Below are 25,488 nucleotides of genomic sequence, written 5' to 3'. Positions count from 1 at the left end.
AAATGCCTGGAAAGTGTTACTTTTTCAGTCATAGTAATTAACTCAAACGTTTCGGAAAAGTAATTCAAAAGTTATGAAAAAATATTTATTAAAAAAAAAAAAAGAGTATGAACCGTGATAAGGTAAAATAGCACTATTACTGGACAGTTGACCTATTTGGTATGTGTCTGTATGTACAGTATAACATCTCAAGATATTGCAGTCCAATTCAACACTATTTCATGCCACAATTCGATAGTACTCATGCAGGTTAATATATGAATGTCAATCAAATCCCAATTTGATTGACTCCCAATATCTTTAGCTTGTCTACCCCACCAAAAAAAACGACAGCTAGACTATATCTGTCTGCTCGAAGTATATTTTCAATAAATCATTTCCTTTTCGTAATTTGCTAAATATGTGATTTGAAAGGGTCTGCGTTGAGTCAATCTGGCCTCACGATGTTTCCATCTTGGCTGAGGACCCTCTCAACTGGACTACCACTGCAACACTTACATTGCAACTCATTGCACATTTCTGTGTGAGTGCTAAAATGTACTTTGAATATATTTATTTCAGTCATTCATTTTTTTAAAATCATGTTCAACCTATGTACTATTTTGAACTTAAAGTTATGGAAATTACATTTATTAACCCAAATTCTTGTTGAAAAGAACTGAAATTGAACCCATTTTAAAACCATTAGTTTTCTTTTCCTGAATTTTAACTCACTGTTTCAATTGGTGGCTTGAGACCTAATGGCTGAATGCCATCAACCCCCGAACTCTGCATCTTAACAAGCGCGCGTTGGTTGACTAACGTGGGCTTGCTGAGGTTAAGCGCAGGTTTAGAAATGTACATAAAGGGTTTAAATTAAACACATGAAAAGACTAACAGTGAATTTGGTCAGGTCACTACTCCTAGATTCAAGTGAAGTCAAGAGTTTTTATCTCCCAAGGCAAGTTTCAATTCATCAAAACTGTGACTCGAGTCAGCACTAGTGACCCTCTCTGCTACCTAGAGATCTCTGATTCAGCTTTTCTAGAGTCCTGAACTCTAAAGCCATTGCTACTGAATCCTGACCCCATTAGCATACCATGTTAAATCCCATCAAATTCTGTATTGAGCACACCAGAATAGACCCTGCACCCACTTAATTAAAAAAGAAAAATGCAAAACTAAAAAATAATTTCCACAGAGCAAGGCGAATATGTCGGTGACTACAGTTTGATGTTTCATTTTTCTGTGTTCCGGCCATTTCCAATGGCCTATCTATGGTGTTTCCCACTGTATACAAACATTAGGCTTGCCACTTAAAAGGATTTCAGAAATTAACAGGAACTGTTTTTCGGGTCTGTTGGATTACTCAATGGGAAACCACAGTAACTAATTTTGGGTTCGGTCAACGTTCATCATGGGAGTCCATTTTTCAATTTTAACTGATATTCATAATCAATTCTGATACTCAATAGTATAATATTTAAAGGTGAAATGTTTGACAACTATGCATTAACAATGAACGTAATTACATCAACAGCTGTGTACTCAAGGTTTATTCAGTAAAATATGTTGTTTAACACTTTTATTGTACTCATGCGGCATCATAAATAACACCATACCACAAAATCAGACTATTTTTTTCCAGTCTCACACTGCAAAGATTAACTTACTGGTAATCATTAATGTACTCATTACTATGAAATACTATGTCCATCGGTAACAACGTCATCTCTGTCCATCATCCAGGTGTTTTCTGGGCATGCGGACGAAAATAGCAACCCAAATGCGCACACAATGTTTCCTGTTCCGACCCACCCCAAGCAAAACGAAAGTCAAATAGAAGAAAATCACGAACAATAATGACAGCGATGATGATGTGCTGAAAGTACTTTGAATGAACATTTATTACAAACAAACAGCTTGGAAAAAGCTCTCATTTGGAAAATTGCTGACTATCTGCCAGACTAAATGCTGCACATTCAAAGAGTACAGAATACATACAAATTCAAGAAAATAAAACGGCTAGCCTTAGTGCAGGAAATAAACAAGTGAAAAGTGCAAAAAGTAACAGATGGGAAAATGCTGCGAGCGCCGCAACAAAATAGGCATATAATAAAACAAGTTTATGGTATGTTGAGGGTGTGGTTGATTAAAAAAGGTCAACATGGAGCTCATCGAAAAATTCAATTCAAGACAAGCTAAGAAAAGAACATGGTCCTGCTTGAATCAAGTAAATTTCTCCAAGCGCTAAGAAAAAAGTCACGGCTTACGGTCCGAACGATGTAGTACATTGGTGATGCACAAATCTTTCGTGAGGGGAAGTTCAATGATGTCCCATACGAGTTCTAATGAGAAATATGCAGAATCAGGCTTCTGCATTACAGTCATCACATAAGTCATCCAGATGATTCTCAGAAAACGGGGAACTTGAGCGGCAAGCGAGAACAGGCGAGTGGGGGAGATCACAGTACGCTTGTATTTCCACAACCATAAGGCGCACTTAAACGTCCCCCCACCCCCACTCCCAACTGGACAGTGCATACACTAGTTTATGCAGATTTTGGAACTCAGTGCATACTCTAGTGTATGCACTGAGTTGTGTCACATTGATGAGCGCGCCGCTTGACTGACTGATAATGAAAATGGCGCCTACGAAGAGACATGCTCACGAAGCACAGTTTAAACTGCAAACTATCAGTTAGTCGGAGGAACATGGGAATCCAGCAGTCGTAAGAGATTTCAAGATCAACGAATCCATGGTGCTCGGTGGTTTCGTTTTATGAACCGCCGCCATTTACGCATCTGGGCAAGGCCAATCGTGACGCAGCAAAATCCAGCGGATTACAAGCCAAAGCTGGCCATCTTCCGCTCCTGCTGCAGTAAAATAAATTGCCAACAAACACGTCCAGCCCAATGGACGAGGTGCTGCTAATTGTCGACATGTGAACCACGTTGCAGAGAAGAGGACCAGCACGGGAGCAATTGGCACAATGGGGCGCGAGAAGTCGGCTCTTACAGTTGAGCTTGGTTGCCACGGTAATGAACGGAAACTGCCACTGGCTGTGAGAAAACATACAGCATATGAATTCCAACCGCCGGACATCGGTGTAAAGAGGGCATTCAAAGTGAAATTGCGAGCAGTGTGTGAACCATGACGAACACAGCCCGAAGTGAGACTGGGAGGCAGCGCCCAGCGAGTTGCGCCACAGTTTGTGAATATATTGTCGATGCTTGAGCCAATGTGTCTGCTTGCTCTGTTGTTGGCGCTTTCACAAAACCCAGCATTATTTCTGAGGAACCGCACGGCAACGAGACTGACTGACAGTGACGCGAACCTGGCGTGAGTACATTGTTAAATACTTCAAAAAGGGAACTCAGTTTGGCTCCCGCTGCCTTTCTCAATTGTCTGAAGTGGCAAAAAAAATATATGGTAATCAAGCCAGTCTTCTGCTCTGTCACGTTGTGCCCGAAGCGATAAAATGATCGCTTCGCGCACAACAAGGTAATGAGGTGGATCCCCGAAATAGCAGACAGAGAAAAGATGGTCCGAGAACAAATGAGTTTTAATACAAACACAAAATACCCGTCCGGGAGCAACAAACAGAAAACGCTGGTCAAAATCAGGACCAGGAATAAAAGGAAGTAACAGAAAACGCTTGCGAGAAAATGGCAAGGAATATAGTTGGTAACAATTAGGAATTGACAATAGTGGATTAAACGACGCGCAATCACAGTCACAAGGCTACACGGCAACGAATAGATTTGGGCAATAATCGAGAGAGTTGGCACGGCGTTGAATACTCCGGCAGTAAGTCAACTGTCCGAGCACAAAGATAAAGCCTGTGTAATCAGTCCTAGATGGGTGACAGGTGTGTCGGCGGTAGGCAGGAAAAGCCTGCCCCCTGCTGGCAAACACGGGACGTGACAGTACCCCCCCCTCAATGGACGCCTCCCGGCGGCCTACCCGGCTTGGTCGGATGAGCTGCGTGGAAGTCGCGCAGAAGGGACGGATCAAGGATCCAGGAGCGGGGCACCCATTGCCGATCCTCAGGCCCGTAGCCCTCCCAGTCGACCAGATACTGGAACCCCTTACCCCTGCGCCGAGAGTCCAGGATGGTACGAACCGTGTACACCGGGTCACCGTCGACGACCCGCGGAGGGGGGGGCGGAGCGGAAGGCGGAGCCAAGGGACTGGAAACCACTGGTTTGAGCAGGGAAACGTGGAACACGGGGTGAACCTTCATGGCGGGCGGCAGCCGGAGCCTGACCGTGACGGGGCTGACGATGGACTCGACCACGAACGGTCCAGTGAATCGGGGCCCCAGTTTCGCGGACGTGCCGGCCAGGCGGAGATCCCTCGTAGCCAGCCACACCTCCTGCCCCACCACGTAAGTAGGTGCCGGGCGCCGACGACGGTCTGCGATCTGCTGGTTCCGGGTCGCCGTGCGGGCCAATGCAGCTCGGGCCTCTTTCCATACGCGGTGGGCTCGCTTGAGGTGATGCTGCACAGACGGGACCTCCACCTGTCCTTCCTGGGACGGGAACAGCGGCGGTTGATACCCGTAGGCCGACATGAAGGGGGACCTACCAGTGGCTGAAGAGACGAGGGTGTTGTGTGCGTACTCCACCCACGGTAGATGGTCGACCCAGGAGGAGGGACTGCGCAGGCATACACAGCGGAGGGCCGCCCCCAGATCCTGGTTGGCACGCTCGGCTTGTCCGTTGGACTGGGGGTGATATCCCGAGGTCAGACTGACCGTGGCCCCGAGGGATCGGCAGAACCGCTTCCATACGCGGGACACGAACTGGGGCCCCCGGTCCGAGACGATGTCCATCGGGATCCCATGGAGACGGAAGACGTGTTGGACTAGGAGGTCGGCGGTCTCCAGTGCAGACGGCAACTTAGACAGCGGAACAAAATGAGCCGCCTTAGAGAACCGGTCCACGATGGTGAGGACGACCGACCGCCCCCGGGATGGAGGAAGGCCCGTGACGAAATCCAGGGCGATGTGTGACCAAGGTCGAGGAGGGATGGGCAATGGCCGGAGCAGTCCTGCCGGAGGCCTATGTGAGACCTTGCCGCAGGCGCAGGCGGAGCAGGCATTGATATAGTCCACCACATCCTTCCGAAGCTCCGGCCACCAGAACCGCTGGGTGACGAGATGCACAGTCCGGTTCACCCCAGGATGGCAGGCCACCTTGGACCCGTGCCCCCACTGCAACACCTCCGAGCGCAGAGGTGGGGGTACAAACAACTTCCCTGCGGGGCATCCAGCCGGGACCTGGACACCATCCAGGGCTTCCTGGACCTTCTGTTCGATCTCCCATCTCAACGCCCCCACGATGCACCGGGTCGGGAGGATGGTCTCTGGTGACCGGTCCCTCTCCACGGGGTCGTGGAGACGGGAAAGGGCATCGGGCTTGGTGTTCTTAGAGCCAGGAGAGTATGTGAGGATGAAATTAAACCGGGTTAAGAATAGTGCCCAACGGGCCTGACGGGGGTTGAGTCTTTTAGCAGAGCGGAGATATTCCAAGTTCTTGTGGTCGGTGTAGACCGTGAACGGTTCCTTAGTCCCCTCGAGCCAGTGGCGCCATTCCTGTAGGGCGACGATTACAGCTAGCAGTTCACGATTGCCCACGTCGTAGTTGGACTCTGCTGTACTGAGTCGACGAGAGAAAAAGGCGCAGGGGTGCAATTTCTGGTCGACCGGGGAACGCTGGGACAGAACGGCCCCGACCCCCGAATCCGAGGCGTCCACCTCTACGATGAACGGGAAGTCCGGGTTAGGATGTTGCAGTACCGGGGGATTTGTGAATGCGGCCTTTAGGCTGGAAAATGCCGACCCCGCAGCCGAATCCCATTTGAATGGGACTTTTGTGGACGTCAGACGGGTCAACGGGAGTACCTTTTGGCTGTAGTTGCGAATAAAACGACGGTAGAAGTTAGCGAACCCCAAGAAGCGTTGCAACTCCTTCCGGTTAGTCGGCGTTGGCCAGTTCGTCACCGCCTCCGTCTTGGTGGGGTCTGCTCTCAGCTTGCCCTGCTCAATTATAAACCCCAGAAAGGAGATGACAGGTACATGGAATTCACACTTCTCTGCCTTGACGAAGAGCTTGTTCTCTAATAAACGCTGCAATACCAGCCTGACGTGTCGCTTGTGTTCTTGCATTGATTGAGAAAAAATTAAAATATCGTCGAGATAGACGAAACAGAAAATGTTCAGCATGTCTCTCAACACGTCGTTGATGAGATTCTGAAAAACGGCGGGGGCATTTGTCAGCCCGAAGGGCATAACCAGATATTCAAAATGGCCGAGCGGGGTCTTAAAAGCAGTCTTCCACTCGTCACCTTTCCGGATGCGAACCAGGTGGTAGGCACTGCGTAAATCTAATTTTGAAAAGACTGTGGCTGACTGTAAAGGGGCGAAGGCGGAGTCTAGCAATGGTAGCGGATACTTATTTTTTACTGTGATGTCGTTCAGACCCCGATAATCCACGCACGGTCGCAGGGATTTGTCCTTCTTTCCAACAAAGAAAAACCCCGCACCTAACGGCGATCGCGATGGTCTAATTAGACCTGCAGCGAGCGAGCTGTTAATGTATTCCGTCAGTGCCTCGCGCTCGGGTTTAGACACCTGATACAGCCGTGAGGTTGGCAACGGAGCGCCCGCCCGCAGGTCTATGGCGCAATCGTAGGGTCGGTGCGGGGGCAAAGAGCGTGCGCGATCCTTGCTGAACACTTGACGCAAGTCATGATAGCAGTCTGGCACTCCGTCAAGGCAGATAGTTTCGGGGATGTCGTCACCGGCGCGTTCGTGCTGCCCTACGGCTGATCCTAGACAACGTTCATAACAGTTCCGGCTCCAACTCTCTATTGCCGGACGCTCCCAGGAAATTACGGGGTTGTGAGTCCTGAGCCAGGGCAAGCCGAGAATAACCGGAGCGTTACGGCACTGCAATAAATCGAACCGTAGATGCTCAACATGGTTACCGGATAATTTTAGTTTTAGTGGTTCTGTTCTTTGCGTCACGACCCCCAGGAGGCGTCCATCGAGATCACAAACCCGCTTTTTATCGGCCAACTTCTCGACATAACAGCCCAGGTCGGCGGCGAAGTCGGTATCCATAAAACAACCATCAGCCCCCGAGTCTATCAGAGCCCTAACCCGCCGCGACCGGGGCCCCTCAAATATCTCCCCCTCGAGTTCCAGTCTCCCGGTGTGTCCCGGCCGGGAGTCAGTTCGCCGAGGCGTGGGGGACTCTGCGCGGGGTCGGGACTCACAGTTTTTGGAGGGCGAGGATGGGGAATGTTCCGGTCGGCTGGGAGCAGCATGAGGTCCTCGTTGACAGCTGTCAGACCGAGCCCGATCGTTGAATCGGCGCCGTCTCTGCTCCGGTCCAACGTTTTCGCCACCCAGCTGCATCGGCTCCTCCCCGCAGTACGTGGCACACCGGGACGGAGAACGATCACCTCCCCGCTCCCGGTTTCTCTCTCTCAGGCGGTTGTCCAATCGCAGGGAGAGCTCGATTAACTCCTCCAGGTTGGAGCTGTGGTCGCGAGTCGCCAGCTCATCCTTGAGTTCGGTGTTTAATCCACGGCGAAACAGTCCGCACAGCGCCCGGTCGCCGTAGCCACTCTGGGCGGCCAGAATCTGGAACTCGATGGAGTAGTCCGCCACCGATCGCCTCCCCTGGTGGAGTTCAAGTAGCCGGCCCTCAGCCTCTCTGCCCCGCACGGGATGGTGGAACACCCGGCGAAACGCCGCCACGAAGCCGTGGAATGAAGACCGGAGGCTCGGCTTCGCGTCGCTTGTCGCCATCGCCCATGACGCCGCCGGACCTGTCAACAGGCTCATAATATATGCCACCTTCGCGGCGTCAGTAGCATAGAGGTAAGGTTGCTGGTCGAAAACGAGCGAGCACTGGTGGAGGAAGTACCCACACTGCCCGTGCTCACCCCCGTAACGTGGGGGGTGTGGAAGCGAAGGCTCCCTCATCATTGTGGGAAATGATGCGGGTGCCTCAGGGGTGGCAGGACGAATCACGGAGGGAGGTGCTCTCCGTTCCTCCACCCGTACAAGACGGGGTTCGAAATCATCGAACCTGTGAGCCAGCATGGAAACCGCGCTGCTGATTTCCGAAATGGCTTGGCCCTGCTGACTTAACTGTTGCTCTCGGCAGGACAGAACGGAAAAAATCTTTTCTAAGTCTGCGGGATCCATGGTGGCCGGAGTATTCTGTCACGTTGTGCCCGAAGCGATAAAATGATCGCTTCGCGCACAACAAGGTAATGAGGTGGATCCCCGAAATAGCAGACAGAGAAAAGATGGTCCGAGAACAAATGAGTTTTAATACAAACACAAAATACCCGTCCGGGAGCAACAAACAGAAAACGCTGGTCAAAATCAGGACCAGGAATAAAAGGAAGTAACAGAAAACGCTTGCGAGAAAATGGCAAGGAATATAGTTGGTAACAATTAGGAATTGACAATAGTGGATTAAACGACGCGCAATCACAGTCACAAGGCTACACGGCAACGAATAGATTTGGGCAATAATCGAGAGAGTTGGCACGGCGTTGAATACTCCGGCAGTAAGTCAACTGTCCGAGCACAAAGATAAAGCCTGTGTAATCAGTCCTAGATGGGTGACAGGTGTGTCGGCGGTAGGCAGGAAAAGCCTGCCCCCTGCTGGCAAACACGGGACGTGACATGCTCAGTGCGACTCATCACTAAAACCTATCAAAGAAGGGGACACTTCAAAGGTACTAAAACATCTCCCCATACACAGAACAGTATTGAGAGAGTGTCCCATCTTCGACATTCCGGCTCCGACCATCAGCCTCGTGCCACATCGCCCGCACCAAAGGAATAACCGGGCAAGTGCAAATGCTGACATTATGAACCCTTTCAGGGACAGCGGTTACTACAGTGGACAGCGTATCATATTATCAGGTAACAGGGCGTATGAAAGTGTTAAACAAGGTCGGCTGGAACTACAACAGTGGCTCAACACACTAATGCAAATGCCCCAGCTAATAATGACCTTTTAATACACAGCTACACGCATGTAGACAGCAAATGTGGGCGTGGACTGCTAAAATTGACATTTTCCTTCTGTGCCTCTAAAATGAAGCTTTTGTGTGTTTTTTTTCTCAAGAAAAGCAACACTCGGTTAACTGGCCTTCAGAAGCATGTTGGAAGTACCTGCTGCATTATTGGATTGTTTTCATGTTCTCAAACAGAACGCTCTCTTGTGGGGGGAATTCAAGTTCATAGGTTTGATATTAACATAGCGGTTAAAAATGTCCCTTGAGAGACGCATAGTTAAGTTTTCCCCCCAAATCCTGAAATTAAAACACTTTTGCTTTCATCTCCAAAATAAGTCTCGTCAGCTCCCTTTTGTTTTGCTTTTTGCTTTTTGCTTTTTAAGAATCTGAATTGAGATTTTTTTGATACCGGAATCAAGAATGAGCCAGAATGGGAACCGGAATCGATGCCTAACACTCGTGACGGCCTTTTGAGTGAGCTGTTCAGATTTTTGAAGAATTGTGACAATCTTTCACTTAAGTTTACAAAGCATTCAAATATTTTCAACATGGGCAGTATTTTGCTCTTATCCCCAGGTTGCTATCATATCTGGAGTCATAATGATTTTCAAAGCATTACGCCATTTGTCCAACAACATGTCAATGATAATTCACAGTTGGACAAGTTTGGAAAAAAGTGCACACCGCACACACAAATAACAGACATAAACACACACATTGTATCCACTTAGCATTTTGTGCGCCTTAAGTTTTCACCTGTTGATACTATCAAGGAAGAGCGTTCTGTTTTGGCGATTCCGTCGTCAGATAGACAAAGGCACCTTTTTCCACCCCACATTAAAAAGAGTCCCTTACCCGGTTCCGTTTGATTTAAAGCAGCCCGTATGCGCCTCTCTGCAACTTTTAGGATGAACTCAAAGTCCATGACTGACACACACAGAGCAACTGACAGCATCATGCTCTTCAAGTCCCGATCGGGGCCTCCCACAAACGCGGTGATGTCGCACACGGCTGTCATCGGGCAAAAGGTGAACGAAGCCTGAGTTCAAGTGTGAGTGATCGACACAGTGTCTGGACAGCCCGGGCCGCCTCCCCACACCTTGACGACATCATCAATCCAACACTTTTCTCCCAGCCAGTTGGTAAGAGACTTGCAAAGTCCTGCATAATAAATAACAATATGGTGTGTTTTATTTCGGGGCCAAAAGCTTCCCACGGTGGCGAGGCATGCAGAGGAGATCGTGATCTGAATGGAGGAGGTGGTTGGATCTGAAAGTACGGGCACGTTTCCCAGCTTCTTATCACCATGTCTGTCAAAACACCTCCTTGTGGAGCCTTTGATGCTTGCCGCTCTTTCAGTTGGCCTTGGAAAAATATCACTCAGCACTCTCTCCTGCTCGGACAGAAACCTTCTCACACACGTGTATGCGGACGACCTTGAAAATGATAGCATCGCCTTGCTTTCATTTACCATCAACGCACTCGGAAAATCCCCTGAGATGAATACTGTCCTTAAAAATTTCTCTAGCAAGGCGCAACTGGTGCCAAGACAAAGAAACAGGATCCATGCACAAGGACTTTAGATCATTATAAACTGAGAGCTTGTACTTTTGGTGGTGTACATAGATGCCCTGGCCTCTGTGTGTGTGTGCGCGTGTGCGTGTGCGTGTGCGTGTGCGCGTGTGTGTGTGTGTGTGTGTGTGTGTGTGTATGTGTGTGTGTGTGTGTGTGTGTGTGTGTGTGTGTGTGTGCGCGCGTGTGCGTGTGCGCGTGTGCGTGTGCGTGTTTGTGTGTGTGTGTGTGATGTATCAGTGGAAGTACAGCCCAGCAAAGTCATGCTGTGTTTTTCTGCAGAGTCAGGCTGCACGGACAAAGTAATGAGCTCACTGACACACACAAACACACACACACACACACACACAGACGCACGCACACACGCTCAGGCTAACACACATGCCCGCCATCTCTTTGGGATTGGAAGAGAGGACACACATCACTATGGTTGTCAGTAGCCTGTCAGCTCAGCACCGCAGCAGCTCCAGCGAAGCTGCAGGGAAAAGCTGCAGCTTTGCCATCTAATCTGATATTTGTCCACATGCAAAGCAAACATGGGGGGAGCGGACTTGGTGAGCGAGCAGCTTTCTGGCTGCAAGAGTCAGAGCTGGCACAAACGGCATTGCTTAACGCGTGAGCATTTGAATAAAATATGAAGCGTGTCGCCTTGATGGCAACTCTCCAGAGAAGGCAAGCGAGCATGTGCACATATACGGCCGTGGGCTATAAAAGGGCGCGTCTCCAATCTAGGTCACGCCACGTGGGACGCATGACACCGACTCTTTCACAATGAATGGCGCCATCACTGGTTAGCCAGGATGACACCAAGTCTTCAAAGTGTAACAAGGCTTCCTCAAACGCACGCCTTTTGTAACCTGAATGGCTGAATCACTGACACCGTGTCACTTTTTTAATGATCACTTGGCACACAGAAAGCAGTCATCCCATTATCTGAAGCACTCATCATCCTCAGGATCACGGCCGAGGATGGAGCCGAGGCCCATTTGCCTGAGGATGGAAAGCACCTATGACATGGCACCGGGTGCCGGTCGTACAGTGATTGCAATTGGGGAATTGAGAAGGAATCTATCCAATGCCAGGTCGGCCATAAACCACGCGTCTTTACAATACTATTCATCCTGATTTATACAGCGCTTTCACACCAGCGGCAGCTGTAATAAAGCCTTCTCGCCTGTACCAGCACAGATTTTGAATAGGAGGAATGTCGGCGCCATTGACTGCCGGTGCTAGGCAGCCTCTGGGAGCTTGGGTTTTTGGTTTAGTTCCAAATTTTAAGTCATGAGCATTGTACACTGATTCAATCAGTACCCTGTTAGATGAGCCGCGCAAATCGCTGGGGACAATCAGTACCTAACTTCCAGATCTAAAGTCAATATCACGTTGAAAAACTTATTCGAAACGGGCCTCATTGGAATTTGTATTTCTCAGGGAAAGTCCACAATTTGGTAGTTGCAGACAGCCTCTGAATTCAATGTGTCACACCTCTTCGGTGGCTATGCGACTTTTCAGCAGTTTTGCTGGTGGGTGTTTCAGAAGTCGAGACGGGAGACATGCCGCGCCTTCAGAAAATAGAATTGACTGAAGCGCTAACGGGAAAACGTAACCTTATTTGCTTCCCAAAATAGGGCTGCTTGGTCACTCAACTGAGTCACGTCCCAACTATTTATATGCTCTTTAGAGCATTACCAAATCAACTTGTCTAACGGCAGTGGTGTTGTTAGGCTGATTCTAGAGGGGCTGAATCCCCCGTAAAATGCTATTAACCCCGCCTCCCCCCCCCCGTCCCCTGCATTTTTATCAATGCATTCATCCATTTTCTACTGCTTATCCGGGGCCGGGTCGCGAGGGCAACAGCTTTAGCAGGGAAGCCCAGACTTCCCTCTCCCAAGTCACTTGCTCCAGTTCTTCCAGGGGGATCCCGAGGCGTTCCCAGGCCACTCGTGATACATAGTCTCTCCAGCGTGTCCTGGGTCGTCCCAGGGGTTTCCTACTGGTGGGGCATTCACAAAACACCTCTCCAAGGCGGCCTCCAGGAGGCATCCCACCTAATCAGATGCCCGACCCACCTCATCTGGCTCCTCTCGACGTGGAGGAGAAGTGGCTCGACTCTGAGCCCCTCCCGGATGACCGAGTGTCATTGTTGCTTTTGCTACTGTCATGTTTGTTTGAGTCATGTTTTGGTTGATGTTATGTTTTATCTTCAGTCATGATTTTGTTTGTTACTTTGGACTTTGTTTGCTTTGGATTTAGTTTTCTGTGTTTTATCAATACACATCTTCAAATACACCCTGCTCCTCTCTCCTGCCTGCTTTTTGGGGTCCAACACCACCATGCAAGGTGACACCGAGCTTCTCACCCTGCATTTTTGGGGTATTTTTATTTTTAACAAATGTATTCATTTGTTTCAAAAATGACCAAACGTTCAACACAACATTTTTGACATCATTGAAGTCAAGATGGTGCCCGAGTAGGCAGCCGTCAGCAAGTGCTCTCATGAGCCTTGCTTTTTTTGTTGTTCTTGTGTTTCTTTTGTCACTTTGTGTTTGTTGTTACGTCATGTGGACTTGATGTGGACCTTTTTCAGCATTTTTTGGCCACGACATTCATCAAGGAGGAGACTCTGTGCTTGGTGGTTGCGCCTTCTCGGCAGCATGGATATACCAGCACTGTTTTTGACTGGAGGAATGTCGGCGCCATTTGACTGTCGTTGCTGGGCAGTCCCGGGGCGCTTGTGTCTTGCGCCTGTAATGGGCAGCATTTTTCACAGACCCGCTTTGTTCAGCGGAGAGATCGGTGCTGTTGAACGGTCTGCGGCTGGATGGATGGAGGTCTTGAGGAGCCGACGATGAGAAGAAAGGAGCGTTGGCTGGATTTGGGTTAGGGTTAGGGTTAGGGTTTAGGGTTAGGGTTAGGGTTAGGGTTAGGGTTAGGCTTGGAGTTTGAAGCGGATTATGTGGGACAGGAGAAGTGAACTAATCTCTTTTCGTCAATGGACGCTACAGCTTTGTGTTTGCTTTCAAAACTTTGCTTGTAGCAGACGTGTGCACATTTTTCAGCATGATGTCTCTGATCCACTCCTCTTTCATCTATAACTGCTTCAGACAACAAAGTGTATGCAGAAAAATGGTGAAGATTGCACGACTGTCTCTGTCCTATGTGTTGTCTTGTGTTATTTTTTGTTATTTTGACTTCAAAATGGCGCCGCGAGGGTGGCTGCCTTTCCAGCAGCTCCTATTTTTTTGTTGTTCTACTTCTTCCTTTTATAACTTTGCTGCTGTGAATCTGGAATTTCTCCATTGCGAGACTAATAAAGGTTTTCTTAATTTGGAGTTCGACTGCCGCAGTCGACCTTCACACAAATGTGCAGGTCAACAAATGCTGAGCAAGCAACACAATCAGATCGCTCTTTGTCAGTTCAGGTTTGCCGCCTGTGATGTTGAGTGTTGGGCAGTGATTTGGAAGCACTGGAAAAGTATGTATTTGACATTTGGATGCCGCCAGACATGGACACAGCATGAATGCCTAAATAAAAATGGATGTTATAAAATGTCCCACTTAGCTTTCTCTCTCTCCAAAGAATCACTGAAGGGATGTTGTAGTCGAGTTTCCTCCCACATTCCAAAAACATGCATGACAGGTTCATGGAGCACTCTAAATAGTTCCTAGGTGTGATTGTTGTTTGTCGATGTGTGCCCAGCGATTGGCTGACATCCAGTTCAGGATGTTCCCTGCCTCTTGCCCAAAGACAGCTGGGATAGGCTCCACCACCCCCCGCGACCCTAGTGAGGATCAAGCGGTTCGGAAGATGAATGAATGAATGAATGAATATTATATATATATATATATATATATATATATATATATATATATATATATATTAGAGCTGTCAAACGATTAAAATATTTAATCTAATTAAATTTGCAACTGTCATAATTAACTCAAATGGACTAAAAAATTAATTGTGATTACTCACACATTTTTTATCATTTCTGAATTTCCTTTTACATTTTTTGTCCTATTTTTCACCCATTTTAATGCTCTCATCAACATGGAATCATGAATCAGTTTTCTATTTGCCAAATGCAAAAATTTACTGAAATAACAATTTTGATTTTCAATTTTACATGAACATTTTTCACTTGGAGCAGTTATTTACACATAATCTCTCACACAATATTACCGTCGATCAACAACAGTGAAAACAATATTTTGTCACACAACAGCTGCTTTAACAGCTTTTTTAATAAAATCAAAACAGAGCAATATAACATTATAAAGTGCACATCTAAGGTAAACTAGTACTCAGCCTATAGTAGATTTAAACCGTGGTTACATACTTCGTTTTTGTCAAGTTTACTTTGAACACAGCCGTCTGTTTCTGTATGTTTGTTGAAGAATAACGAGGCACCGGACACCAGTGTTGATTATGTGCCGCTGTATTCAAAACTGCCCGCCGTACAAAAAAGCACACGCACTTCTCCAGTGCTGCTGGGGCAAACCATTCTGAAAGGGGGAGGGGGAGGGTCACTCCCCCTAACACAGTCAGGCTATGTTGATTGTGTTGGTCCTTCTTGTGCGGAAGTCTCTCTACAGTTTTTGTGTAGACCTCATTTCGAATGACAACACTGGAGACGTTTTATTTTCGCTAGGTCGCTACCACTGTCAGACAAACACAGAGAAGCTCCACCCGCTCTATTTATATGGACGCAGAACACTGTAACCTTCCACACAAAATAGTTCCAAACAAGTAACATCCGCTTGTGACGTGTGCCGCGTTAATCTCGCGAGAAAAAAAATTTAATCCCGTTAAAATTCATTTAAATTAATGCCAATAAAAGCGCACTAAACTGACAGCACTAATATATATATATATATATATATATATATATATATATATATATATATAAAACTTGCATGTTTTGGTATGGGAGAGGAAAACACAGAAAACAAATCCATGCATGCATGTGGAGAACATGCAAACTCCACAAAGGAAGGCCGGAGCCTGGATCCCAACACCCAACCTCACCACTCATCCACTGTGCCTCGGTTATTATTATGTGTTTAAATCGTGTCTTATGTTCAATTATATATATATATATATATATATATATATATATATATATATATATATATATATATATATATATATATATATTATATATATATATATAAATCTTTTAAAAAGTTGACAGCAACACTGTTGGACTCCGTGTAGTCCGCACCCGCACAAGCTCTGATGAGCGCACCATCGCACTGGGAGAAGTTTGTAGTCACACAGAATGGAGAAATAAGCACAAGCAAACACTTCTCGCTCTGCGCAGCTGTGTCTCGCAGGGAGAGTGAAAATAAAGTTAGGTGCCTCTTATTTAGGCAGGTTGGTGGAGCCCGAATGACCGAATTCTAAATTAGATCGTATTTTCTGCAGCATCATTGCCACACATACTTTTTGTGCAAGTGCCACTGTATTAGGTTATCGCACCGCCCCCTCCACACACATATGCGCGCGCGCACACACACACACGCACACGCACACGCGCGCGCACACACGCACACTCACACTCACACACAGTCCTCCATCCTTTGCACTTGCTGCACAACTGCAGAGAAAACATCAGCAACCTGTAGAATAGTTGTAAATGAAACACAAAGTCTCTCTAATTGGCTACGCACGTACACGCACGTACACGCACGCACACGCACGCACGCGCACACGGGCGCACGCGCACCCCGACTCAAACTCACCAGTTGGGTTCTTGGTTTTCTTGAGGCTCCTGCCACAAAGACACTGCAGCATATGCGATCCTTTGCTGAAAATGTTGCTCCAAGTAAACCGCATGGATTTAGCCGAGAAAGGGGAGGAGTAGGAGTAGGAAGGAGAGCAGGAGGTGGGAGACGAGAGGCGCACCGGATGCGGCAGCCTAAATTTCTGCCACCGCATGGGGCCCGGCCCGCCCCCCTGCTTGCATCCCAGCGGGAACGGCCAGCTGTCGGGCTCAGTTCGACTGTGCTTGGCTCCGCCAATTTGCACCATAGAAAGTAATAGAAGAAGCAAAGCCGTGCCGTCACCCGGCGTCTCGCCCGCCTCGACGTATTTCTCCTTGTCGTCGTCCCTGTGCGGCTGGAAAAGAACGAGCTCCGCCTTGGGCTGTTGGAGAGGCCGGTGGTGCTCAGCAGTGGAGCTAGAGGAGGTGGCGGGCAGTGAGGAGGAGCGGTCGCTGCTGCTGCTGCTGCTGCTGCTGCCGCGCTCCCGACGCGGCGTAAAGAGCCCCCGAGCGCTCCTCTTCAAATGGCGTCGTCGTGTGCCGCGCGGCGCGGGGAGAGGAGCGGCAGCGGCGGACAGGCATGCGGCGGCGCTAGTGGGAAGTCGGCGGTACGCGGCAGCTGTCGGCTTCTGCACAAAAAAACATTGCATATTAGTGACGGAGGGATGGCAGGGCTCGCTGCGTCCGGGGGGTGGGGGGTGCGGAGAGGAAGGGCAGGTGGGCGGGATGCAGATCCCCGGTGTCCGTCAGCAAGTCGTTGGCATCTTTGTACCAGTTGAACGGGCAACAACTGCAGCGGGAGGCTGCTTTCCAAAGGCACGCACACGCGCACCCACGCACGCTAGAAGCAGAATCCACCAACGGCAGCGGCAGCAGCTGCGGCCGCGCTGGTCATCCTCCTCTGCTCACTGAGAGCAATCACTGCAGGGAATCTCTGCACTGTCCCACTCTGCGCTCCATCCCCCCCGCAAAAGTCCTCATGAATATTTGATCCGCGTTTCGGCCCCCACTTCTCAATAATCCATAATTCGCTGATACTGGCGCCGCCGCCTGCTCGCTTTTCCTCACATCGGCTGCACGTTGCGGTAGCTGCTGCGATCAAGTGGCCGGGAAGGGAATCCGTGGGCGGCCTCAGCCGCTGCTCTCCAGACAACCGAATCACAGGTGTACCGACCAAGTCGCTTAAAAGCAACCTGTGAAGGCGCGGGAGTGAGCAACCACTACATGATATCCGGCGGTGCACAATCTTCACAATAAAAGACAATTGACGCGCTTATCTTCCCCAGCAGGGGTAGGGAACTTCGGTTCCTCGAGAGCCATATCCTGCCTGTTTTAGATTTCTCCCTGGTCCAACACACCTAATTCAATTGAACGTGATCGTTTCAGGCTTCTACAGAGCTTGATGATGAGATGATCATTTGAATCAAGTGTGTAGGAGTCAGAAGGGATCTAAAACAGGCAGGGTATGGCTCTCAGGGAAGCGGAGTTTCCTACCCTTATATGTTCCGCAGGGGGTGGAGGCACTTAAGTAGATCAGTGACCGTGAATGTTCATAAAACGCCTTGTTGCTATCAATGTGCAGTCTATCCTGTGTGATACACGCATCTGAGGGCCAAGTGATAAAGGTAAGATCAACGGCAACATTTTAAACAAGTCCTATTTAAGTGCACCGTCCACGCGTGCGACAAAACGAAGGAACGAGAAACAGTGCCTTTTTGATTTGCTGCACGTAGATACTTAAATTTTGACTTTGGGTATCGATAGCCTCGTTCAAATTTGGTTTAAATATGAAGAAGACTCAAACAGACATTGACTACTTTATTTATGCTCCTACCAAGCATTTATTTTCAGAATGCAAAATATTTTCATGCAACAATAAAGTTTCAGCTTTTTAATACATGCAACAAACAATCCATCCATCCATTTTCTGAACCGCTTCATCCTCACGAGGGTCGCGGGGCGTGCTGGAGCCTATCCCAGCCGTCTTCGGGCAGTAGGCGGGGGACACCCTGAACCGGTTGCCAGCCAATCGCAGGGCACACAGAGACTAACAACCATCCGTGCTCGCACTCACACTTAGGGCCAAATTAGAGCGTTCAATCAGCCTGCCATCCATGTTTTTGGAACGTGGGAGGAAACCGGAGGACCCGGAGAAAACCCACACACGGACGGGAGAACATGCAAATTCCACACAGGGAGGCTGGAGCCGGGATCGAACCCACAATCTCTGCACTGTGAGGTCGACGCGCTAATCACTGGACAACCAGGCCGCCGAAACAATCGTTTTTTAAATTATTTATACAACACCCAAAGAAAAAAAAAGAGTGGAAATTCAAAATCTGTTGATTTGGGATTAAATTCATGTTGTGCTTCAATGCAGCTTTGACTTTATATATGAAAATGGTATTGTGGTTCCCAGTATTGTTTTGGGGGGTTTTCAGAGGTGGACAGCAATGGCTCGCTGAGTATTTATGGTTGCTGAGCCTTGGGCTAGCCTTATTTCACAACAGTAACCTGTGGCCCTACTTACATAGACAGGTGCCATGGCGCTTGGCAGGCGTACAAACAGATGCATCTTAATTTCTGTGCCAAGGCAAGTCTAGTTGACTGTGTTCAGGATCCCATTGCGCCTCACGGGGCATCACAATTCACGATTCTGAGGTAATATACTCTGCTTGATACAAAAAGTGAAGTTTGTTCTTTGATACATTCTTATTAATCCATAGGGATCCTTGCATAAAATATACTGAAAAGTGATTTCAGCTAACAAAAATCACAAGTTGTCAGTAACAGCATAAGATGACCGTTTTCTGCCTTCATCTGATAGGGGCCTATTGATAGTCCAGTCATATACATCAGAATGAGAATAATCTTTATTGGGCAAGTATGTGGAAACACACAAGGAATTTGTCTCGGGTAGTACATGCTACACTAGTATCAATATCAAGAAATTACGATAAACAACATGACAAATAAGTATCAAATGTTTTTCTGTAATGTAAGGGTACCATCGTGCACTAGTACTACCCAATGGCAGTCATGAGACAATGTACTGATCAATGATGGAATACAACACAAAAACATCTTTTTAGTTGGTGCAGATAACCATTGCACCATTTTAAAGTGACCAGGAACAGTATTTGTAGAACAACTAAGTGTGCAATTCTACAGAAAACGCTTGTGCATGTTAAATTGGTGCTGTTTAATAGAGATCAGTGACAATGTTTCAAGTAAGTACAGAGCTGGAGCTACAATGATTATTGCGGAAATGCCGTTTCGTTTGGAGCCGCCATGACTGCTGTGTAGAAACTTATTAGCCCCCGTGGCAGGCCGTGCTTCCTCAGCAGCCTCAGGAACTACATCCTGTGCTGTGCCTTTTTCAGGATAGAGTTAATGGTGACCTCTCACTTCATGTCCTGGGAGACCGCAATTCCCAGGAACTTGAATGTGTCGACGGTTGACATCGGGCTGTTGAATAGTTTGAAAGCTCAAAACCGACAAAGTACAGACTAGTTCACTGGTAAACAACGCCAGGAAAAAACATAACAAAAAGTCCTCTCAAAGACAGTGCATGATTTAAAAAAGTACCCCCTCCTATAATCCGTTGTGAAATTTGTCACTTGGTTGACATACAGAGCAGCCAGTCATACAACTGTTGCATGCCTCACCACACAGGCGCATATAACAGCACTAAGTGGCAAATCTATCAGTTTTCATTTGTTCCGTCTACTCTAAACTTCATGTAAAAAGGTAAAATGGATTTAAATGGATTAAAAATTAAAAAATTGATAAAAAAATAAAAAATTTAAATGGATTACATGTTCCCGATTCATGAACATGTAATACATTTAAATATTTCCATTTAGAGAATGATCTTTTCCTTTTGCCTGGCCCGATGGTCCAGTGGTTAGCCGCTAACCGTTAGCGCGTCGACCTCACAGTACAGACACACCGGATTCAATTCCAGCTCCGGCTCACTGTGTCGAATCTGCATGTTCTCCCCGGGCCAGTGTGGGTTTTCTCCGGGTATTCCGGTTTCCTCCCACATTCCAAAAACCTAAATGGAAGGTTCATGAAACACTCAAAATTGTCCATAGTTGTGAGTGTGAGTGTGGATGGCTGTTTGTCTGTGTGCCCTGCGCTTGGCTGGCAACCAGTTCAGAGTGTCTTCTGCCTACCGAAGATAGCCAGGATAGGCTCCAGTACGCCCCCGCCACATTTGTCGCGACCTTGTTTTCGAAAGTCCCTTTTCCAACACACCTGATTCAAATGATCATAATTGTTATTAGGCTTTTACAGAGCTTACTGATAAGTTGATCATTTTGATCCTAGTGTTACATCAGGGAGAGACGGAAAACATTCTGGGCTGTGGTTCTCTCAGACCGGAGTGCCGACCCCTGGTGTAGAGGTACACTTGCCTGACTTGTGTGTGGGTTGTGTGAGATCAGTTCCCATTCAGTGATGGTGTAGATGTGGTTGCAAACGGTTGTTCGTCTCTTTATGTGTCCTGCGAGTGACTGTTAACCAATTGTGGGTTTTGTCAGATGGGATAGGCTCCAGCACCCTCTGTGACACTGTTCAGGAGAGCGGTGTTGAAAATGGATGGATATACTGCGTATATTTTCCAATATCATGCAACCCTATTTTAAAGTGATTAGTTATACTGTATGGTATCTTTGAGTATCGTTTCAGTACCTCGAGGACGAGCCAAGTGTCCTATTGTTTGGGAATCAAAATATGAAAACCCTTGTTTGTTTCACTACCTGAAGTCAAACGCACTGTAATAAACACGAAAATGCTGCTTCCACTGTCTTAAAGGAAGTCGCGCACACAATCATCCCCCCGCCCCCACAGAGAGCCCTCAGCAACAAGGTAGTGTAGAGATACTGTACTTCTTTTCCAAAACAGACTTTGTCTCCCCCTAGCGTGGCTATCTGACTCACTGACTTAAAGCAAACAAGAAAAAGGGGTTCATCCTACATATAAATGCAACGTCAGAGTTTCCCCAATACTTCCAAGCCTTAAAAAACAGGCAATTAGTTTTACATGGCATGCAGCTAGCATCAATTCTATGTCTCGGTTGTACCTCCGTTTTGCTTGAGTTTGAGATCCGACTTCAGGAAGCGTGTTGACGACTTGTCTAAATTCTTTTCTGCAAGTTAAACAAGGCAATAGTTGGAGTACAACATACGCTAAGCAGGCTCCATGCCCGTCCCAGTGTAAGAGGAACATTAGTCCTGTTTCACCGCTTTTTTAACTCCGATTTTTCGAAAGCCACTGCTTGCCTGTTTTCGTTGCCTCCGTCCTCCAACACACCAACCAGATTCAAACCATCAGCTCAAAAGCAGCTCTTTTGGTGAGCCCGAAACGATCATGAACAATAATATCTGAGCCCGTGAGCCGCACGCACCTGACTTCGATTACACCCCAATTGTTGCGTTCGTATGACGATCACACCGCCGGCGTTTGGTGACGAAAGTGTGGAGATCTTTATATACATAGTACGACGCGAAGACGCTTTCTCCACGAAGAAAGTGGAACATTTGTGCACAGTTGTGGCTCGCTGCATCGCTGAACACACGCCGCAAATTCATGCCGTCTCCCCAACTCCAATGTTGTAGGTAGGAAACACGCTTCCAAGAATGTAATGCCCATGTGGACAAAACAAAAGTTTGTTTTGTTGTTTATTGAACATAAAACATATACACTAATAATTTGACAGAAAATAGGGTAGATAAAAAAAGTAAAAAGAAAGAAATCAGTCTTCATTCAACACAGTTATTATGTTCAAGGGAATAGGATGAAGTAAAAAAACGTATCTAGTCCTACCCCGTTATGTGTTTATATCTACTAAATCATTTTTATATCAATCAGAAAAGAAAAAGTAAGAAGTCTCCATTAAGGCTCATACTTTACCCTTAACCGTGATATTTTTACGGTTTGGTTTGTATCGGGATTATATACATCCTCACCCTGGCACTCTTGTGTCAATTTTCTCTTGTATTCATAATGGTTATTTAAGATAAGATATCCTTTATTCGTCCCACACTGGGGAAATTTACAGCCTCCAGCAGCAAGAATGTATATAGAAAGAAGAAAGGAGAAAGAGAAAAAAAAACAACAAACATCTTTCAATTAAATACAATATGAACACAAATGGATACATCGCAGTACTATTTACAATTTTCCTTCACATCATTTGATTATTATTATTATGATTGTTATTTTTTATTCATCAGCCTGACAGCAGTCGGTAGGAACGAGCGTCGGTATCTCTCCTTCTTGCAGCGCGGATGTAACAGTCTCTGGCTGAAGGAGCTACCAAGTGCTGTCAGGGCGGGCTGGAGGGGGTGGGAGGGACTGGCCATCATAGCTTTTAGCTTAGTTAGCATCCTTCTGTTGCCCACCTCCTCCAGAGTGTCAAGGGAGCAACCCAGGACAGAACTGGCCTTCCTGACCAGTCGCTCCAGTCTCTTCCTGTCCCGGGCTGAGATGCTGCCTGACCAGCAGACAATGCCATAATGGATGGCCGAGGCCACCACCGAGTTGTAGAACGTCTTAAGGAGTGACCCCTGAACCCCAAAAGACCCCAGTTTCCTGAGTAGGAAGAGTCGGCTCTGTCCTTTCCTAATCAGGGTGTCCGTGTTTGTAGACCAGTCCAGTTTGTCGTTCAGAAGAACACCAAGGTACTTGTAGGAGGTCACCCTCTCTATGTCCATACCCTGGATGTTCATCGGTGCTGGTGAGGACTTTTTCCTGCAGAAATCCACAACCAACTCCTTAGTTTTCCTAAGGTTGATCTGGAGGAGATTCTGCTGGCACCAGTCCACAAAGTCCTTTGTCAGTCCCCTGTACTCCCGATCGTCCCCTTCTGTAATGAGGCCAACAATCGCAGAGTCATCGGAGAACTTCTGAAGGTGGCAGTTTGGAGTGTCGTGTCTGAAGTCCGAGGTGTAGAGGATGAACAGGAATGGAGCCAGAACAGTCCCCTGCGGCGCTCCAGTGCTGCAGAGAAGCCGGTCCGACTCACAGCTCTGCAATCTCACGTACTGCGGCCGATTTGTGAGGTAGTCTATGATCCATGCTGTGAGATGGTGGTCCACTCCGGCGTTCTGCAGTTTGCCTCCCAGCAAATTGGGCTGGATGGTGTTGAAGGCACTGGAGAAATCAAAGAACATGATTCTCACAGTGCTCCCAGCCTTCTCCAAGTGTGACAGCACTGAGTGGAGGAGGTAGATAATGGCGTCTTCCACGCCGATGCCAGGCTGATAGGCAAACTGCAGCGGGTCCAGTGACGGGCTCACCAGTGGTCGAAGGTGGGCGAGGATGAGTCTCTCCAGCGTCTTCATCAGGTGAGACGTCAGCGCCACCGGTCTGTAGCTGTTCAGCTCCTTAGGGTGGGGGGTCTTGGGCACTGGGACCAGGCACGAAGTTTTCCACAGCTGTGGAGCTCTGCTCAGCTTCAGGCTCAGGTTGAAGATGTGCTGGACAATGTTACACAGCTGGTCAGAGCAGGTCCTGAGGAGCCGGGAATTGATCTTGTCCGGACCTGCTGCCTTCCTCACATTCATCTTCCTCAGTTGGTTCCTTACCTGCTCTGTTGTGACGGACAGGCAGGAACCAGGTGACATACTGGGTTGATGAGAGCTGGTCGAAAAAGGAGGGGGAGGAGAAGAAGTCCTCAGTGAGAGAGGTTGAACGGTTGAAAAAATGGTTCAGTCCATCTGCCCAGTCCTTGTCCTTCTCGATCACTGTCTTTGGGCTGTCATGGCCTGAGATGGTTTTCAGGCCCCTCCAGACACCAGTGACATTGCTGGCCTGTAACTGGTCCTCCAATTTCATCCTGTATATCTTCTTCCCCTCCCTGATCTTTCTTCTCAGCCGAATCTGCACGGCCTTCAGCTCCTCTGTTTCTCGACCGAAAAGCTCTCTTCTTCTCCTTCAGCAGGGTCTTTATGTCAGGATTAATCCATGGTTTGTTGTTGGGAAAACACCGCAGAGTTCTGGTGGGTACGGTGTTCTCCTCACAGAAGTTTATATAGTCCGTGATAGTGTCAGTGAGTGCGTCAATGTCCTCCCCATGAACCTCGCTGAAGAGTTCCCACCTGGTTGTCGCGAAGCAGTCCCGCAGAGCATCTTCAGCTTCCGATGACCATTTCTTGACCATTCTGGTCACAGTTGGCTGCCTGTGCACCAGGGGTTTGTACACAGGCTCGAGAAAAACCAAGTTGTGGTCTGCTCTTCCAAGAGGGGGGACGGAGAGGGGTTTATATGCCTCCTTGGTATTGGCATAAAACAAGTCCAAAATATTATTGTCTCTAGTGGCACAAGTTACATACTGCTTGAAGGTTGAAAGGGAGGACGACAGAGAGACATGGTTGAAGTCCCCAGAGATGATCAGCAGGGCGTTGGGGGACTGTGTTTGCAGCCTGCTCACGACAGTCATCAGGGCATCACACGCTGCATCACTATTAGCCGACGGGGGGATGTACACTGTCACGGCTATGACGTGTGAGAATTCCCTCGGGAGATAATGGGGCCTGAGGCTAATGGCTAGCAGCTCAATGTCCCGGCTGCAGAGTTTGTCTTTGATCGTGATATGCCCCGGATTGCACCATTTGTCGTTCACAAAAACAGCAAGTCCCCCACCTTTTCTCTTTCCACTCCCTTCATTCCTGTCCGCACATATGAGTTGGAAGCCTTCCAACTCGACATGTGTGTCCGGAGTGATCGCTGTTAGCCACGACTCTGTGAGTAGCATTAGGCTAGCCTCGCGGTACTCCCTTTGATGTCGCGTTAGCGCCGCCAGCTCATCCATCTTGTTAGGGAGCGATCTTACATTCCCCATGATGACGGACGGGAGGACATGTCTGTACTTTCTCCGCCTTGTGCGGCGGTCCTTCCCGGCTCGACACCCTCGTGTCCTCCTCTTCAACTCTCGTGGGATATCCGGTTTGTCACCGCTGTTAGCCCGCCATGCTAACAGCTGGTCCTTACTGTAAACAATGGAGTTGCGTGTGCTATCTGGATCTCCGTTCACAGGATACGTAAAAAGATTAAAGCAAATAAAGGAGATGAGCATAAATGAAGCTGCCCCTCTTCACCCCCCCCCCCCCCCCC

The 25,488-nt window shown here is 48.0% G+C and overlaps 2 protein-coding genes across 3 annotated transcripts in view; one reads left to right on the top strand and one right to left on the bottom strand.

Annotated features, from left to right (window-relative positions):
• The window catches only part of LOC127595803 (fibroblast growth factor 14-like), a 74,716-nt gene extending 57,135 nt beyond the window's left edge, over positions 1-17,581 (bottom strand). The window contains exon 1 of one of the 2 annotated variants that reach the window (XM_052057620.1): positions 16,349-17,581. In XM_052057620.1, the coding sequence (XP_051913580.1) occupies positions 16,349-17,018 (670 nt within the window). In that variant the 5' untranslated portion in view covers positions 17,019-17,581. The remainder of the gene's footprint in view (positions 1-16,348) is intronic. The other variant, XM_052057621.1, reaches the window with a different exon arrangement.
• cdadc1 (cytidine and dCMP deaminase domain containing 1) overlaps positions 1-25,488 on the top strand; it is a 123,379-nt gene that overhangs the window by 77,083 nt on the left and 20,808 nt on the right. The gene's annotated exons all lie outside the window — the stretch shown is intronic.

This window comes from Hippocampus zosterae, chromosome 2, assembly GCF_025434085.1.
Source record: "Hippocampus zosterae strain Florida chromosome 2, ASM2543408v3, whole genome shotgun sequence".
Lineage (NCBI taxonomy): Eukaryota > Metazoa > Chordata > Actinopteri > Syngnathiformes > Syngnathidae > Hippocampus > Hippocampus zosterae.
This window is presented reverse-complemented; position numbering and strand designations above follow the sequence as displayed.